This window comes from Falco punctatus (assembly GCF_963210335.1).
Source record: "Falco punctatus genome assembly, chromosome: 12".
NCBI classification, from domain to species: Eukaryota; Metazoa; Chordata; class Aves; order Falconiformes; family Falconidae; genus Falco; species Falco punctatus.
The window spans coordinates 22304836-22323584 of NC_137592.1; the positions used below are offsets into that span (position 1 = coordinate 22304836).

Here is an 18749-nt window from a genome sequence, read left to right on the forward strand (position 1 = left end):
GGCACTCTCTTCCCGGGACACCTTTATACAAGTGATACTCTCCTGTGATCCCTCAGCTGTGAGGATGCCCGCATCCACAGTCGCAAGAAAAACTGCTACAGCAACACAGACCAGAACGGCAACTTCTTACCCAGACAGCTTGTGTGTTTGATACAAGTCTGATACCAGCTCGTGTGTTTGATACAAGCCAGCTGACAGATCTCAGCAGGTCTAAGCCGACCTGCATAGCGCGTTTCATGCCCAAAGACAAGGGTGCTGCCCTGTAAACGAGCCCTGCTGCTGCTCTTGGGCACGCGTCGGCCGGGCCGCGGCGAGCGAGGACACGGGAGCAGGGCCGGCCCAAGCCCCGCTCCACGGGGAACCCGGCGGGGCCGCGCGGCGCCGCTGCCTCGCAGCCGGAGCCGCAGCCGCAGCCGCACCGCAGCCACGGCGGGGCCGCGCAAGCCGCGGGGCCCGCTCCGCCGCGGCGGGAGGGCTGCGGCGCCGCCCGGCGGCCAGGAGAGGGCGCGCAGAGGCGGGGAGCGCCGCCCCGCTCCCGCCCTCCGTCCGCGGAGGTGGTGGCGGCTCGTAACGGGGCGGGCGGCGCCAGGGCCGGGCGTTGTGTGGAGCGGCGGCGGTGCCTTGGCGCGGAGCTGCCCCTCGCCGGCCGCCCCGCCTGCCTGTCTGTGGGGCTGGAGCCTCGGCTCGGCTCGCCTGGGGCCGCGGATGCTGCGCCTCCCGCTGCCGGCGGCGGAGCCCTCCTCAGGTAAGGCGGGGAGCGGGGTCCCCCTCCGCTCCCCTCAGTCCCCGGCCGGTGAGAGCGGCCGGGGTCCGGCTCTGGCCCTGGCTCGGTACTGAGGGCCCCGTCGGGCCGTCGTCCCCGGCGCCTCCGCAGCCGTTGCGGCCGGGCAGGACTCGCCTGCCCTCCCGGCAGCTGCGGGCGGAGCACGGCCGCCTCCCTGCCCCGAGCCCGCCCCGCCGCAGGGCCCCGGCAGCGCGGGGCCTGAAGCGCGCTGGGTGGCCGTGCCCGGCCCGCCGGGGATCCGTGCGAGGGCCCGGTGCGGCAGCTGCAGTGCCCGGTGAGGGGTGCCCGTCCGTCTGCCGCGGGGCAACCTCTCCCGTTGTCTTTCCGCGCAGGGAGGGAGCCGGCGGGGTCTGCGGGGGAGCAGCTCCCAGACCAATGCTGCTGCCGGCTTGGGAAATGCGTCTCTACGGGCTTCTCGCCGTGGGATCTCACCTCTACGCTTTCTACGAAGCGCACCGAGTGTCTCGAAGTAAGTCTGTGACACGGGTGTGCTTGTGCCCGCAGTGCTTCCCGTCCGTGGCTGGTGAGGCTGCTCGGGTTCAGTTGGTTTCCACTTTTTTCTCTGGGTTGTTTTCTGCTTTTCTCCTCTGCAAAAAGCGCCTGTGCTCTTCCTGGCTGCAAACCAGCCCTGTGCAAGGAAGCAGTAGCCAGGTGCCAGCTGAGCAGAAAGATTTGTCCCAAGACTTTTCTGCCTTGAGTCCTGGGAAGTCCCTCGGCAATGGTGTCCTGGCACTCTGCTGTCAGGGAAGAGACCTCTGAAGCTCAGATGAGGGAAGTTAAGAAAGTTGGCTTTGAATTGTTTTTTTTTTTTTTTCCTGGCTAGACCCGTGCAGCAGCTTGGAAGTGGGTGATTTGGAAGCATCTATGTCTCCTGATGGTACTTGCCGGGGACTGGACCTGGGGAGGTCCCAGGGCAGATGAGCGCTGTGCTCTCTGTGGAGTTCTCAAGCTCCTGTGCTGGGCTGTGGGCTTGGAGCAATGGTTGGCTAGTCTGTACGGCTTTGATGTCAGTTTCAAAACACCTGCTTGTGCCTTGTGTAACCTTTTGGTAGCCACTACGGCTTGGTTTTGGTTTAATGGGACTGTGTAGCGCTGAGGGGTGGGCTTTTAAACCATTTAAATACAACTTGTAGATGAAAAAAAAGCTGTGTTCTAGCACACTGATACTTTAAGGGAAGTGAAGGTGCTATTATCTAATAAAAGTATAGCTAGTTAGAGAGGCTCATTAGGGAGATAAATATTGCATGTTATTAAGCTTTAATCAGCAATGTTCTACATTAATGACCCTAGCTGACTCTCAAAGAGCTTAAGGGAAGAACAAGAGTAATGGAAAGGCACTTGCAGGGCAGTGAAGGAAGTGCTGGCTGAATGGGTACAGAGTTGTGTACCCACGCGTACAGCCTGTCTTCTACAGAGATGGTGGTATGGGAGCAGGTTCTGGAGGCAGCTTCTCTGAGTGGTGTTGTCCTGCTCAGGCTGTACTGGTGGTCATTGTCACGTCTGTGACCCTTCTGCTCAAGTGGTAGAAACCAAGCAGCCCTGAAAGACGGGAAATGAGGATTAGTGCAGGTTTTGTGTGGTAAAAGGTTGATCGCTGTCTGCTGCTGCCCCTGTTGCAAGGGGGAAATCAAAGCATAGGTTCTGGGCAGTTCAGTGTCTTTGTCTTTGCTGTGGGGCAGAGCTGTGGTCTGGTTGGGTAGCTTGCCTGGTGAGCAGTGACATGATGATGCGCCCTTTCCTGGCTCCCAGTGTCCCTGTTGGCAGAAGCAGTGCAGGAGCATGTTGCTCTTGGGCAGCAGAGGTCGCATCCCTGACTCTCCCTGCTCTGGCTGTCATGTCCTTAGCAAAGGTTTGCTCTTCTCTACAGAGTATGAAGCTGCGATGGACAGAAGGTTTGGGCTGGAACCAGGGACTCTCTTTTGGGGCCTGAAAAAGGTAGGTTGGGTGACTGGTACCAGAATCTTTTATTTTGTGGCACTAATGTCAACATTATGTCTTTATGCCTTTTGCTCACCCAAACTTCTGATCTGGCTTCAGAGGTTTGTAGTAACTTTACAGATTTGGATATTCGTAGTTAATTTTAGTCTGATGAGGAAGAAGGACTTGATGAGTGTGTCTATATCTAATAATCGTAACAAAAGTTTTGTTTTTCTTGATCCCTAGCTTAAGTGTTATATCCTTTACCTCCTTCATTACATCATTTATTAACCTTTTGTTTTACTGTTTGGCCTTAAAAGCTGTGATCACCCTTGACATTTCCTGCAGCCTTTTTCCACTCTTGCCTGTCCTGAGGTGGTTTGGATAGTGCTTAACATCAGACAACACATGTTTTTCTCTTGGTTGGCCTGTAGTCCAGCATGGAGCAGAACAGATTTTTTGAGGCATAAGGACTTAAAGAAACATGGCTGGTATTAAAAAACTAACAAGAAAACTAGGACTCCTCTATCTTAAACCAAAAAATACAACCAATGCCCCCACCTTGCTTGCTTTTGATGTCACATCCTTTTGAAGTGCAACTAATGCATCTAATACTGAGGATGATTTACACAAGGCCAGGAATGTGTGTCTGTGGAAGTATTTTGGTGGTTAGGCCCACCATCACAGCTAAGGGACTCTTGACGTGTTTTCAAGAAAGCCATAAAGCACTTGTGGACATGAACTTTTAGTGGGGCTCTGTATGGGACACAAGGCTACTAGCTGATCTCAAATAATTTAAATTAAAAGCCATGTCACAAGTATTTCCAGCACACCTGACTTCATCTGATCTCATCTAGGCTTTGTTGAAACAGGGAGTGAAACTTCTCTTCCTTTTCATCCAGGCCCTTTGTATTCCAAGGCAAAGTGGAGTTGCTGTTCGTATCCCTCATGAGAGGTGAGGGACATGCATAGGGAAGGCAGTGCTCTGCCTCTGTTACCTTTCTTAAAAGCTCTTTCTTGAAATGCTGACATAAGTTGAAAAAAAAAATTCCTGGCTAAACCTTGCATGGGTTAAGTTCTGTCCTAAATTTGTTTTTTTGTTTTTTATTTTTTTCCTTTCTAGAGGAAAAAAAAATCCTAAAATCAAAAGGAACAGGGTAAACAGAGGTATGAATCTGTTGGGTCTGAAGACATGGTCAGGAACAGTAGTAGCAGATTAATTTGTTTCACTGAGGAGCTTCCTGACAGGGAACCAAAGCAAGGATGTGTTGGTCTGGGGAACCCTGAGAAGTGGGACCCTTGTTCCAGGCTGCATCTCTGTGTAGTGACCAGCCCGTTCCCTGTGTCCCAGGGAGGAGGGTGTGTGTGTGTGCCTCCCTACCTCCTTTGTGACTAGAAAACTCTCCCTAGTGTTTGTGAGGGAAGGCAGTTATTGCTGCTCAGTCAAGTTTAGCACCAGTGTGGGGTTTAGGAGTCATGATGTGATCTAAAGCTCTTCTGAATTTCACACCATTGGAAATCAAAATGGTGCTGTCTGAGTTCACAGCTGTAAGTGATCTGACTGGATTGCTGAAATTATATTCCTCATATGCAGAGTTCTGTGGTGTTGGGTAACAGACCTAGTGTGTTAGAGATGTTTTCTTGTTCCATAAGAACATGCTTTTATGGCCAGATACACATAGTGACCAATTCTCTTGATGCCTCAGGACCCCATGGACTTTGAGTGGAGCTACTGGATTGAATGGGGAAGGGAACGTATACTGTGGCTTCTGGCTGGTCACCTGCTGGTATCACAAGTGTCCAGGCTCTTGGTGGAGAAGGTATGGATGGATTTTCTTCACAGATGGGAGTTTCTGTGGGTTTCTCTTTACTCTGGGTATGGGAAACTTGGCATGGAGCTGATTCTGTGGGGTGAGTTGTGTGAGTGGGTCTGTAACTGCACATGTGAGAGCAAGTAGGTCAGCTGCCTTAGTGTTTGGAGACTTTAGCCTCTATCTAATCCATGAAATCCTGTGCTTTGTTGTGAACCATTAACCAGTGTCATTTGACCTGTACACAAAAGATGGTGTAGTTGTTCCTTTCCAAGACTGAAGTGATGACTGCTTGGGTTTTGCCACGACTGCATGATTGTGGAAAATGACCGGTATGTGCCATCACACCTGCTAGTTTGGGGAAGGGAAGGAGGAAGTTATGTTCTCCCCCAAATCAGGGAGGCTCTGGATTTCACACATGCTGCTACAGAAACACCTTCCCTTCCGTCTTTATGGATACAGTTGGGTTTCCCTGTATTGCTTCATATGTGTTCTTAACCTTGTTGACTGCAACTGTAGACCCTAAGTGGGACAGCACAGCTGTTAAGTGCTTTTTTTCTTTAGAAATTATCAAACTAAAAATTGTTTTTCTCTTTCTAACAGTATAAACCATGGTGCTTGATGGTTTATGGAATGGCTGCCTGCTGGTTGTTACTGGGAATAAAGGGCTTTATTGTCATCTTGTTACATGCAACTATTTCATTTGCTGTGGCTCAGTTTCAGCTGTCACTCTTGACATGGCTGTGCTCCCTTATCCTGCTATCCACTTTACGCATACCAGCTGTGGAAGAAGCCAAGGTAATGTGAGCAGAACTAATTAAGCATCAAATTAGTCAGGGTGGTGGTTGTCCATTATGACAGCTCTCTTTGTCAGACTACTATCCTTTCAGTTGGTGAAAGCAGGGGCTGGCTTGGAAAACCTTAGGCAGTAATTCTGCAGTGACTCATGCTGGAGCTTCTCCAGTTAGAAAAAGTCATATTTATCAATCATGCTGGCCAGTGCATTGAGTTGAAATGTGCCTTAATGTATAAGTGATATGCAGTAAAGCTGGAGTATTATTCTAGAAAACATATCTTGTTTTTTGGAGCTGTAATTGTACCAACTTAAGGTGCTGATTCCTGGGTTCATATCCAGGAGTTGCTTAGTCAAGCCTGACAGTACCTTACTAGTGTCTGCGGATGCCTGCATGGAAAGGGGGGGACTGTTACTCCAATGCTTTGATTTGTGCCAAACAAGTTGCTCACAACTGATTGGTGCAAGCTCAGGTTTTCTAATGGCTTTTGCTGGGCAATACAGATTTTAGAGAAACTGCTGCTCAGCTGTTAGGAAATGTCCTTGCTGCATTTACCAGGACTGAAGGGGAAAACTGGGCATGTTTTAAGGCTTGTTGTCCTGATGTTCAGGGGGAGGGGAGATGAACAGGTAGGGTCTGCACGGGATATAGACAGATTTGTGCCTTCCTGAGAGGAGGAAAGGGCCCACTGCAATACAAATGTAACCAGACGAACTCTTTGCTGATGTTTCCAAATTTTTTGTGATGCTGTGCTTTTTGTTGGAAATGGGTATGACAGTGAGTGTCAAACTTGATAAAGGCTTAGTAACATCTTTCCACCCTTGAGCTTTCTCAGGAGGAGTGATTCTTTTCAGATCTGAACTGTAGCCTTGGCTTCAGCCCTAGCAGTCCCTCAGCTGTCAGTAGTGTTGCTAGCTGGTTTAGATATTGTAGTATTGTACCAAATCTGAGGGAGATAATTGCATTGCTGTAAGAAAAGCTCTCCTGCTGTCATAGTTCTTTACCTAATATGTTTCTGAAATCAAGCTGTTGTCTCTTTATGCTGGTTGCAGGAGCTCTGGAGGTCCTTTCTCCATCAAGAGCCAGTGCTTGTTGTTCGTGTGTTAAGTAATGCTGTTCATTTCAGATGCTCATTCCAGCTGCTTTTTGTTTTAGTTGTTTCCTGCTGCTGGTGACCCTGAAAGTTAGGATCTGAGTGGGCATTACTGTCCAGCCATATGGAAAACAGCATTGCACCATGGTGATCTGGCTTTGTTTTGTCTTGCAGAGAAAGTGGTATGACACAGAAAATGAGTATTATCTGCTGCTTTTCACTGTGTCTGTCCGCTGCCTCTTCTGCACTAGCTTCAGCCTGGAGTACTGCTGGCATGGACCTGCCCAGAAGTCATCCCACTCGTTCCTGTGGATGCTGGCATACGTGTTTTATTATCCCATGTTCCACAATGGACCCCTTATGAATTTTGATGAATTCAGTAAGCAGGTAACTTTTTTAAGGTCGTGCAGTTACAGATTTTTCAGTGCATCTGTGCCTCAGGTGATTTGGGTGAAGAACTATTGAAGGGTGGGGATCTTTCAGCTGTCAAATCTAGGCACAGACCCTGTACTTTGAGCAATAGATTTAAGTATGATAAGTTGATTTTTTTTCTTCATCTTGAGGTATTTTAATACCAATCATGAGAACATGTCAGGTACACAATTTCATCCAGTTTTCCTTGAGATGCTCTTTTAATGGTGTTTCATAGCGTAGCTTACAGATAAGCCTGAGTTTCAGCTTATTTTCTAGTTACCTACTTGACAAAAACTGGTACTGATGAACACCTGTTTGAAAGTCTCCTAATGTGAGTCTCTATCAGTTGTCCTTCTCTCTGAGTGTTGACATACACTGTGTGTGAACAGGAAGGCTGTAGTTAGAAATCAGTCTGTGGTATTTGTGCTTGTATGCTAGCCATGGCATAATACTGAACTCGCGTAAGGCTGGTAGCTAACATTGAGAATATATTTGGTCAAAGTCAGTCTTTAGTGCTTGGGTGGAGATGGGTTGAGTAGACTCCAGTGTCAGAGAAGGTGGAAAGAAAGCAAAATAGTTCTTGAAGGCTGAATGATTAGTCTCCTTTACCAGACTCTGATCTGTTTCCTCCTTGAATAAATATTTTTCCCTTGATGAAGTACATTAGGGGGAAAAACCTAAAGAAAAGGAGTTTTCATTCATGCATGTTTTGACTTTAGTAAAAGCATCTTTAGCCGATTCTATAATATTTTTCTTCCTTGCTAGTGATTTGAAGGACTTCCAATTTTTACTTATTCTCCTTGGAGATTAAGAATTACTTGGGTTTCTAAAGCTATCTTCTGCATAATTTGGAAAATATCAAATGATACAGGGATGTGAAGACTGGACAATTTTGAGCATAGCGTTGGGAACTTGACAATATCCTGAGTATCAACTTTAAGACAAATCTTCCTCCCCAAATTCTTCTGCTTCACAGGATGGGCTTTTTTTTGTCTGGTATCAGATTCATCCCTTCAACCAAGGAACCAATGACACATTACATTTGAAGAATGTTTATAATGTTAGTGTGCAGCTGGTGAACTGGGTTTTTGTTTGTTTTTCTTTCCTCCATCAGGCAGAACAAAGTAACATTTTCAGCTGCAGCTGACTATTAAACAGATTTCAGAGTCACAGAAAGCTGCTGGGTTGTATTGGGAATTCCTGAAGGCTCTAGTTTCCCCTCACATTGGTGTGAAAACAGCTGATGGTTTACTTGGAACACTTTCATTCAGACTTCAGCAAGTTGAGCAGCTTCTTTGATGTGGAAGACCTGCCTATCTTACTGAATGTTTTTCGTGGTGCCTTGCAGGCTGCTTTTCAAGCCTGCTTCTACATGTCAGGGAAAACCCCCGCGTTTCCATGCTTCCCTTTCCTTATTTTCTTGCACACTTGAGCAAGAGGTGAAATTACACCCATGATGTCTGTAGTTAACATTGCTTTATCTCAGTGGATGAGTGGACATTTCAAACCATGAAAATGCTTGGCATTGCTTGCTTCTCTTTATATTTGGAAATTTCTGTTGAAACCACAGCTGATAAACTGGGCTTTATGAAAGGGAAAACTGAGATTCTGGTGGACACCTGAGTGACAAGTCCTATGATCGTTTGTCTTCAGTAACTTTGGAAGATGCAAAGCTGAATGTTATCCTGGGCTGGGTGTTGTAGGAAAAATCTCCATAGATGTGCATAGAAACTGAGGTAACTTATGTTTTTCACTGTTTATTTCTTTGTAGCTTCTGAAGTGTGTTAAGTTCCACCTATGTTCTTGTATCCCTGGCAGGGGGAGAGTTTTTCTTTCATGGAATGTTTCAGAAGGCCTATGAGACTCCAAGCTGAGAGCAGCTTGGGAATAGCTGGTAGGAATAATTGGTGGTGGGGGGATCTTGCATTGAAACTAAGGTCATCTAATGTGGCTCAGCAAAGACTTGTGGCAAGACCACCTGTGTTCTTGGTGTGAGGAGAAAAAGGAAGACCGAGAATGGTATACCTGTATCTGCAGTAGTTTCTCAAATGCACGGACCTGTTTGTTTAAAGCCATAAGGAAGATGGAATGAACTCAACAACCTTAACATGTTTCTTGTTGGTGTTTGCTGAAGGCCATTGTCAGAGCTCTTACCTGAGCAGAGGCTACCGCCTTGACAAGCGAGGTTGGAGAAGGGTTTAAAAATCTGCAGTACCTATCAGTTGAGTCAATGTGCACAATACAGAGAGCATGTTTATTGCTGCTATAAGAAAAGACCACCTCCAGAACCCCTTCACTGAAGCTGAGACTGAGACAATGGCTCCTGCTGAGCACACTGGAAAGCAGAAGTTCTGGAGATGGAGACAAACTGTTGTATGGCTTAAAGAGCATAATACCCGTGCTGGTAGTTGGCATCCTTTCCAGGCTAAAATGAGACTGACACTTCATCAATGCTCTTGTTGAATTTCTGAGTTGAAGCGGGGCATAGCGGGTTCTAGTCATGAGTTTGGAGGTCTGTTGTGCAAATTCCTGTGATTAAATGGTAGTCTCCGAGATTTCATATAGCTGGTACAAATTAATCTCCAAAATGGGTGTCCTTCTTTATTTGTGAGTAGGTGGAGATAACTGCATGTTAGCTGTACTGTGTGCTTGCAATTATGAGGGAGTTTTGTCCATGCAGATGGGTTGGTTCTTTACCTTGTACATGCATTTTTCAGTGGCCATTTGGATACTGAAGAAGGGAATGCTGCACACACACAGATGTACAAAACACGACTACATTTTTAGGCAATCCTGTGTTTCTGTTACTTGATCATACCCTCTTTTACTGCAGAAAGAAGGTAAAATTACAGCATACCAGTGTGTTTGCTATAGTTAACAGCATAAAAGTTTGGGGCATCTTGAGAAGCCTGTCAACTGAAAACCTTGGTTTATCTGGTATTTTACTTGCACTTAACTGCCATTAGCTCAGCATGTCAGGTAGGTCTTGCTGACCTTGGCAAAGCTACAGGAGAAAAATTAAGAACTGTCCTCAAATAATCAATCACATGCAGCTGGTAGAAGTTGAAATTTTTAAGAGCAAGCAGTTGTTTCTGTGTTTGGTAGAGTTGCTGACTGGAAAACCTTCATAGTTCTTTAAATTTCTTTATCTCTAGAGCTTGATCAAGTTACAGGAATTAAGTGTCTCATGCCTGGATTCTGTTCAGGTTAACACTTGGCCTTTTCTACAGTGGTTTGGTGCAGCGTATGGTCACATCTGGTCTCTCGTTGATTTCTGCAGCTTACTGAGATTAAGAATGGAGAAACCAGTCTCCCTCAAGAGTCTGTCAGGAATTTACAAAAGATGTGGTCAAATGGTCCCCTTAATAATAGTAATGAATAGTAAATGCAACCTAAAAAAAGTTCTCAGGATGAATATTTTGAGTAAACCAGTCATTTATGTGGAATGTAACCTCTTTAAATTTCTTCTTTAGATGAAGAGACAAGAAGCCTTCAGTTTGAAGACCAATCTCATCATCTTAATCGTGGGCATAATTCGTATTTTATTTTGGTGGTGCCTGGCTGAATTGATGATTCATCTCATGTATATCCATGCTCTCTACAGCAGTGCTCCACCTTTAGAAGCTGCATCCTACTGGGCCTTGGGTGAGTATAGGAACAGCAGCCTTCTCCCCCCCACTTCAAGAACCCCAGTCTACTCCTTTTATGTCCATCTGTAGACTCTTCTGAGTCATAAGTTATGGCCAGTGACTGTCAGAACGGTGGTCTACAGACTCTTAATATGACACATAGATCCTCTAAGCAGGTTACAGTTGAACTTACTGAGCTGCTTCCTAAATTAAAAAATATTATGTATTTTTTCCAATCTAAAGTGTGTCTAAACTTTCATCTAAAGTTGTCCCCCCACCCAAGCCACAGAAGTGGAGACTTAAAACAAAAATAGTTTGTTTAGTGTAGGGATGGAGGAGGGGAGATGTTAAGAAATAGTGTTTATTCATCTGCTGCATTTGATGTTTCTAGTTTGTATTCATGTTGAAAAGTAAATTAACAATACTTATGAAAAGAGCAGAGGGAAGGACTTGCAAACAAAGTGGCCTGAAAGTAGCAGTCAATGTCTTAGCCCTGTTTTCTTGCTTGACTTCCTCTTCTGCCCCCTCCCAGCCCCCTGCTATTGCATTAAAATGACCATTTGGGAGGAGGGGGTCGGGGGTGGAAAATGAGCACTGATGCATGTAGCATAAAACAGCAAGAGCTTTGGGTGCTGGTATATAGGTAGATAAAGGCTAACTGTAAGCAACTGGCCAGTGTTGTTGGTTTGATTTGCCCCTCAGCGCTGTCCTGCTATGTGTATCACCCAGTAGGAAGAATGAAAGCAGAGAAACCCCAGGCCATAAAACTGGGTTCTTAAAAAACCTTGAGTGCTGAATTGAAAGTGGTGTCTTTTACTGTACCATCAAGTAACAGGAATGTGGTCCTGTCAAGCAATGACCAGTGTGTGTGTGTTGCAGGATGCTCCTATATAGGACTCTGGTCAGCAGAGGGCAATGTGTGCACTCTGTCTCTGTATGTATATATATGCATATACATATATACACACTTAATATGTATTTCAATTTATAATTTTTTATATAAATAAAGAGCAAGAGGTTTGCCTCCATGGTTCATTCTACCACTTCTCACTCAGTCATGGCTTAAAAAGGGGATTTTTAGTTTTTATCTCCTGTTCTAAATGCTAGTTCATTGATGAATTAAATCTGTTAGCTCCTGATATGTGTGTGTTTGACAAAAAGCTGGCCAGTGGATAAGGCAGGCAAGGCTACAGAAGTAGGGATGAAATATTTGGGCTTTGGTGTTAGTGGCAGATTCCTCCCTCCCTTCAATACTACTGATGCTGATTTTAAAAAAGAGGGGAAAACAAGTTGCTTCCACAGAAAGCCAAGTAGACTATGTGCTTGATGAAATAAAGAGTTCTATGTTAAGAATTAAAATACATTCTGAACAGAGGATTAGAAAAGGCTAAAATGCCTTAAAGCAACAGGTGATGAAAGCCAGTGTTAAAGCAAGTTTGGACTGTAAAGCAGCCTAATTAAAATATGATCATTTGAATTAAGTCCCCTGTGGACATCCTGCTTTTGAGAAGTGTGTTCAAAGTGTAAACCTACTCTTATTGAGCTTTGTCTTTGCAGTAATGAAAGCAGGTTTATAAAATATACTGCAAATGAGACTGAGGCAGAAGTCTTTCACTACAATGTTTTCTCTGCAGGCTTTATCACCATGGTTATGTAGGTCTCCTTAGACTCAGACCAGTGGCAGGCCACTGTTGTGACTTACTTTAGGCAGCCATTGATAGATGAGTAAGGGTACTGGTAATATTTTTCTGTTGATCCTTATGGGTCTTACTGTGCTTCTACACCAGTTACTGTACACAGCCAAACACTCCCCTCATTGCATATTCTGTGTTATTAAAACCAGTTACATCAACTGAGTCTTGGGACCAAGGAAGCAGCTTGTTGTTGACTTGGGAGGATTAACCAGGTGGTATATTAGCTGTTCTGCACTGCTGGATTTTTTTGTTAGTTTTGTTTCCTATTTAACTGCAGCAGCTTCAGAGCAGCATGGAGCATCTACTTACACTGTGGTGCCTTGCTGCCTCAATAGCCTGGTGAATTTAGGGGAAAGGCTGTGAGGCTGTCTTGCAATCAGCTCTAACTAGGGAGATTATAAGTACTGCTCCATTTTTCTTCTGGGATATCTTTGAATGGTGGGTAATAAATGCCAGCAGTGCAGCAGGTAAGGACAACAGTGTTGAGATTTTGCTCTTGGGACCTTAAGGGCAATGATGATGGTCAGTCTACACCTCAGAAGTGTGAAGCTATGCTGTGTTCTGCATCACTTCACGTGGTGTTCCTGTGAGGTGAGACAGCAAAGAAATAATAAAAAAAACACTAACCCCAAAACAAACCCTGACTTTGAGTTGCAGTGCTTGTTTAAAAATGCCAGTGTACAGCATTAGTATTTCTACTTCCATGGCCATAAATGACAAAGCTATCTAAAGTAACACTACTGAGTGCACACAGGTATAAAATAAAGAAAAGATAGTACCTGGGAGAATGTGTTACTCAGCAGTAAGAGAAGTATTTTCCCTTGTCTGGAAGCAGTTAGGCAAATACGGTTCTAGAACCAGCAATATACAAAATGGTGCATGTATTGTTTTGGTGCCTGTGTGTTTAACTAACAAAGTTGCAAGGTGCCTTCAGTATTCCTGTTTGTGCATTAGCTACTATTAGTACTTTCTGTGAATTGTATGGTTTTTCAAACTTTTTAAATTTTTAAACTTCTGTCCTTTTGCAACTCAGTGAAAGGTCCTTTTATGTCAAATGTCACCTTCTCTTCTCCATGCCCTTTACAAGCTAGTACCTGCATTACTGTAACAGCACTCAACTTATGTTATCCCATTCCTCCCATTTCACTTCCAAATGCCTAGTTGTGTGTGTTCTGCTCTTCTCAATGTGAACATATCAAAATCAGTACAGTTTCTCCCTTTCTAGAGGAAGCCATTTTCTGTCCCAGGTACCAGTGACAGGCAACTTGGGAGGAGTATTAGGGGCATGGTTGGAACATGCAGGGATGCAATGAGGAAGGCCAAGGTCCATTTGGAATTAAATCTGGCGAGGGAGGCCAAGAACAACAAGAAGGGCTTCTTCAAGTACATCAGCAGGAAAAGGGCGACTAGGGGAAAACATGGGCCCACTGCTGGATGAGGTGAGTGCCCTGGTGGCAAAGGACACTGAGAAGGCGGAGTTACTAAATGCTGCCTTTGCTTCATCACCACCAAGGCCAGCCCTCTGGCTTCCCAAATCCTGGAGGCAAGAGAGGAAGTCTGGAGAAAGGAAGACTTTCCCCTGGTCAAGGAGGACCGTGTTAGAGATCACTTTAGCAGACTTAACACCCACAAATCCATGGGCCCCGATGGGATGCACCCGTGAGTGATGAGGGAGCTGGCAGATGTTATTCCTAGGCCTCTGTCCATCATCTTTGAAAGGCCACGGAGGACAGTAGTGGTGCCTGAGGACTGGAGGAAAGCCAATGTCACCCCAGCCTTCAAAAAGGGTGAGGAGGACCCAGAAAGCTACAGGCCATTCAGCCTCATCTCCATCCCTGGAAAGGTGGTGGAACAGCTCATCTTGGAGGTCATCTCGAAGCACATGGAGAAAAAGAAGGTTGTCAGGAGTAGTCAACATGGATTCACCAAGGGGAAATCATGCCTGACCAATCTGACAGCCTTCTATGATGGAACAGCTGGCTGGGTAGACCAGGGGAGAGCAGTGAATGTTGTCTACCCTGACCTCAGCAGGGCTTTTGCCACTGTCTCCTGTGATACCCTCATGGGTGCGCTCAGGCAGTGTGGGTCAGGTGAGTGGACGGTGAGGTGGATTGAGAAGTGGCCGAATGGCAGAGCTCAGAGGACTGTGACCAGCGGCAGAGGCTGCGTGGGGGCCTGTAGCTCGTGCTGTTCCCCAGGGGTCAGTGCTGGGTCCGGTCCTGTTCAACTCGCTCCTCAGTGCCCTGGATGGAGGGACAGAGCGTACCCTCAGCGGGTTTGCTGGCGCTACGGAGCTGGGAGGAGCGGCTGATACACCAGAGGCTGCGCTGCCATTCAGAGAGACCTGGGCAGGCTGGAGAGGTGGGCGGAGAGGAACCTGATGGAGTTCAATAAAGGCACTGTAAGGTCCTGCACCTGGCGAGGAACAGCCCCTGCACCGGTACAGGCGAGGGCTTGACCTGCTGGAAGGCAGCTCTGCAGAGAAGGACCTGGGGGTTCTGGTGGGCAGCAAGTTGCCCGTGGGCCGGCAGTGTGCCCTGTGGCCAGGAAGGCCAATGGGATCCTGGGGTGCATTGGGAGGAGCGTGGGCAGCAGGTCGAGGGAGGTGATCCTGCCCTCTGCTCTGCTCTGATGAGGCAGCATGTGGAGTGCTGTGTGCAGGGCCAGGCTCCCCAGTTCAAGAGAGACAGGGAGCTACTGGAGAGGGTGCAGTGGAAGGCTACGAAGGTGATGAATGGGCTGGAGCATCTCGCTGGTGAGGAAAGGCCGAGAGAGCTGGACCTGTTTAGCCTGGAGAAGAGAAGACTGGGAAGGGATCTTATCAATTCATAGAGATATCTTAGGGGTGGGTGTCAAGAGGACGGGGCCAGGCTTTTTTCAGTGGTGCCCAGCAACAGGACAAGGGGCAATGGGCGCAAGCTGCAACACAGGAAGTTCCATTTGAATACGAGGAAGAACAGCTGGGTTTTTTTGAGTGCACAGGCTGCCCAGAGAGGCTGTGGAGTTGCCTTCTGTGGAGGTATTCAAATCCTGCCTGTACATGATCCTCTGCAATGTGTTACAGTGGTTTGGAGTAGGTGATCTCCAGAGGTTCCTTCCAGCCCTGACTATTCTGTGATAACCCAGCTGGGCTGTGTGTTTCTTGTGCTGTGTTACTGTAGTGCCTTAAAGGCTCAGAGGGTGTTGTAGCCTTGTTTCACCCTTTGCTTGTTGAATAGCCTGCATTGGCTGTGTAATCTGTGTAGATAAAGCCTGTGTGTTGAATAAACTATGATGTGGCACGTGCTTTCCTGTGTTGTTGTACTATGGATGGAAGAACTGCTGTAACTGAAGTATTTAAGCTATCTCTTTAATTGCTGTTATATGCAGGTTTCAGGGTTGTTAACTGGGTGATAAGAGTACTGGGCATTGTGAGCAGAAGACCAAAGACATTGTGTGTATAATTCATATAAAAGTAAAACCTTCAGTTCTCTCCTGGTCACTCCTATTTTCCTGTTACTACTCTCCCTGCATTTCTTAACTTGTGCTTGGCAGCTGCCAGTGGAGGCAGCTTACACGCCTACAGTGAGCTATGGAAGTACATAGTCAACCTCCTCAGGGCGAACAGGTCCCATCCTCTGTGCACCCAACCCCTTAATGAGCAGGAGTGTCTTGCTGCACTATGGCTCCTGAATTTTTGGGGGGTTTAAATGAAAAATGGTTGGAGCCCAAGCTGAAGGGCTTCTGAAGAAGTGTAGCTTCTTAAAACTCTTCTTCATATTATTTAGAAGAACTTCTCTAGTAAAAGAGAAAATGGACATTCATTATTTAAGCTCTTCAGCTAGATGGCATAAAAATCTTGTTGTTTAATTTAGTTTTTTTCCATGTTGAAGATTTTTAGTTTGTTTTCTGTCTGTGATATGAGAAAGAGCTGATTGTATCCATGTCTTCCATGGACTAAATACAGATCCATAATATTTTTCTTTTGTATCCCCTCCCCACTACTACAGTCTCCACATGCCACATAAATGTCAGTTTCTTCTCACATGTATTTCTCCTCACTGGTTTCCTTTGGCATTCTGCATGTACTTTATTAAACTTGCATGCTTAAATTGCTGCAAGCAGTGTCACTGGAGACCAAATCCCGTATGTATTAACAAAAAGCTGTATCATATGCCTCTGAAAAAGTGTAATTTCATGCTGAGTATGCAGTTGTATTCAGTTTCCTCACTGGCCTGTGTTTTGTGCAAGTATAACCTCCAAGAAGAAATGTTGATCTCTGTACCCAAGAGTACTGAGGGAGCTACTGGAGGAGCTCCCTAAGCCACTCCATTGTTTCATCAGCAGCCCTGGTTCACTGGGGAGGTCTCAGAAGACTGGGGGTACCCAGTGTGATGCACATCTACAAAAAGGGCAGGATGGAGGATCCAGGGAACTACAGGCCTGTCAGCCTGATCTTGGTGCTGGGGAAGGTTATGGAGCAGATCACCCAAGTGCCATCACAGGGCACATGCAGCACAGCCAGGAGATTAGGCCCAGCCAGCCTGGGGTTGTGAAAGGCAGGTCCTGCTTGACAAACCTGTCTTTGATAAACATCCGATAAGATGGCCTGCTGTTGTAACACACAAAAACTAGTAGGCTGCAACAAGGCTTTTACTGTCTACTGTCTGTGCTGTTTCTTCTTCCTCCAGAGGTCAGGCCACACTGCTCCTCCTCCATCCTCAGTGCTATTTAACTACTTGGTGGGAACAAGCTACAGCTGCACATCGTCCTTGTCAATCAACCCACTGCCTTCGAGGCAAGGTCACAGCTGCATGTTATCAATGCTAATGAACCCACTGCCTCCATTCCTCTACAGCCCGCCTAGTGGATGAGGGAAAGGCTGTGGATATTGTCTTACTCGGTCCTTAGTAAAGCCTTTGACACTCTCCCACAGCATCTCCTGGAGAAACTTGCTGCTCATGGCTTGAATGGGTGAACTCTTCACTTGGGTTACAAGCTGGCTAGACACCGGTGCCCAAAGAGTGGTGGTGAATGGAGTTACGTCTGGCTGGTGTCTGGTCACAAGTGGTGTTCCCCAGGGCTCAGTACTGGGGCCAGTCCTGTTTAATGTCTTTATCGAGGATCTGAACAAGGGGATTGAGTGCACCCTCAGTAAGTGTGCAGGCGACACCAAGCTGGGGGGGGAGTGTTGATCTGCTTGAGTGTGGGAGGGCTCTGCAGGGGGGTCTGGGCAGGCTGGACCGATGGGACGAGGCCAGTTGTAGGAGGCTCAACAAGGCTCAGTACTGGGTCCTGCCCGTGGGTCACAACAACCCCACGCAGTGCTGAAGGCCTGGGGAAGAGTGGCCGGAAAGTGCCTGGTGGGGAAGGGCCTGGGGTGCTGGTTGAAGGCTGGCTGGACATGAGCCAGCAGTGTGCCCAGGTGGCCAACAGCATCCTGGCTTGTATCAGAAATGCTGTGGCCAGCAGGACCAGGGCGGTGACCGTCCCCCTGTACTCAGCACTGGTGAGGCTGCACCTCGAATCCTGAGTTCAGTTTTGGGCCCCTCACTTCAAGAGGGACGTTGAGGTGCTGGAGCGTGTCTAGAGATGGGCAGCGAAGCTTCAGTCAGTTCTGAACTGAGGAGGTCATAGTAGATCGAGTACTGGGGCTCTTGTCAGGGAGGAGTGTCCTGCTGTGAAGAAAATGCTGTAGCTGTGTGTAAAGCTTGTCAGTAATCTTACTTTTACTGATTAATGGAGCTGGAAACTCTTGATGCCTCTTAGGATTGCTGGCATTATTGCTGAGATACATCTGTAGCCTGTCTGCTCCAGTGTGGAGCCATATTCTTTCATGGAGATCTTAATTTGAGGGAATCCCTGCATAATTTTTATTTTTTTTCTGTAGAAGAGGCACACAAAAAATAAGAGAAAGGGTACATGAACTCCTAAAGCCTGATGTTTGTGACTTGCCCCCAAATTCTGAGCTATTTTAAATGTCTGTTTCCTGTTAGGCTTGTGCCATGTGTCAGTAACCCTTTTGAAATATGACTGCATATTTATCTCTGATATGTGTTTTCTAATTGAACCTGCCCTGGTAACTTCACAGAAACAAGCATCTACAATTAATGCCATAGGGTCAGTGTAGGTGCAGAAAGGGTAAATTTGTGCTGTTGTGCTCCTAATAAAATTGCCTGCAAAGTTACAATTCTTGACTATGAGTTTTGGTGATGGTTTATGGACAGAAAAATGCTAAGTGTGGTTTCTAATACCTGGATCCAAATCTTTTGTCATTTACTTATGAAAATGTTCTGTTTAACTTCTATCAAAAAATATCAGGCAGATTTTTGAGACTATGAAAAATAAAAGAAAATATGAATATTCTAATTTCTAATTATCCTTGAAACAAAGCTTTATGAAACTTCAGAAATGCAGTTTTGCAGTAAATTTAAAGAAGGAAAATATTTGAAGGTCTATAAATGCATTTTTAAAGCATAGGGAAACTTGGAGTGTTTAATAAATTGAAAATACCAATTTCTATGTAAGTTAATTTAATCTGGGACTTCAAACAGCTTGACTGTTGAAGTGCTTGGGTTTAAGATTGTGTTTTTACTTCAACTTGGTATTTTTTTATCCCTTAACACGTTTCAGT

General features: G+C 46.2%; 1 protein-coding gene across 1 annotated transcript in view; it reads left to right on the forward strand.

The window, feature by feature from the left end:
• Positions 1-291: 291 nt before the first annotated feature.
• The window catches only part of HHAT (hedgehog acyltransferase), a 162671-nt gene continuing 144213 nt past the window's right edge, over positions 292-18749 (forward strand). The window contains exons 1-7 of the mRNA XM_080408664.1: positions 292-745; positions 1117-1253; positions 2652-2719; positions 4408-4521; positions 5116-5310; positions 6574-6786; positions 10287-10458. Of these exons, the coding sequence (XP_080264790.1) occupies positions 1160-1253; positions 2652-2719; positions 4408-4521; positions 5116-5310; positions 6574-6786; positions 10287-10458 (856 nt within the window). The 5' untranslated portion in view covers positions 292-745; positions 1117-1159. The remainder of the gene's footprint in view (positions 746-1116; positions 1254-2651; positions 2720-4407; positions 4522-5115; positions 5311-6573; positions 6787-10286; positions 10459-18749) is intronic.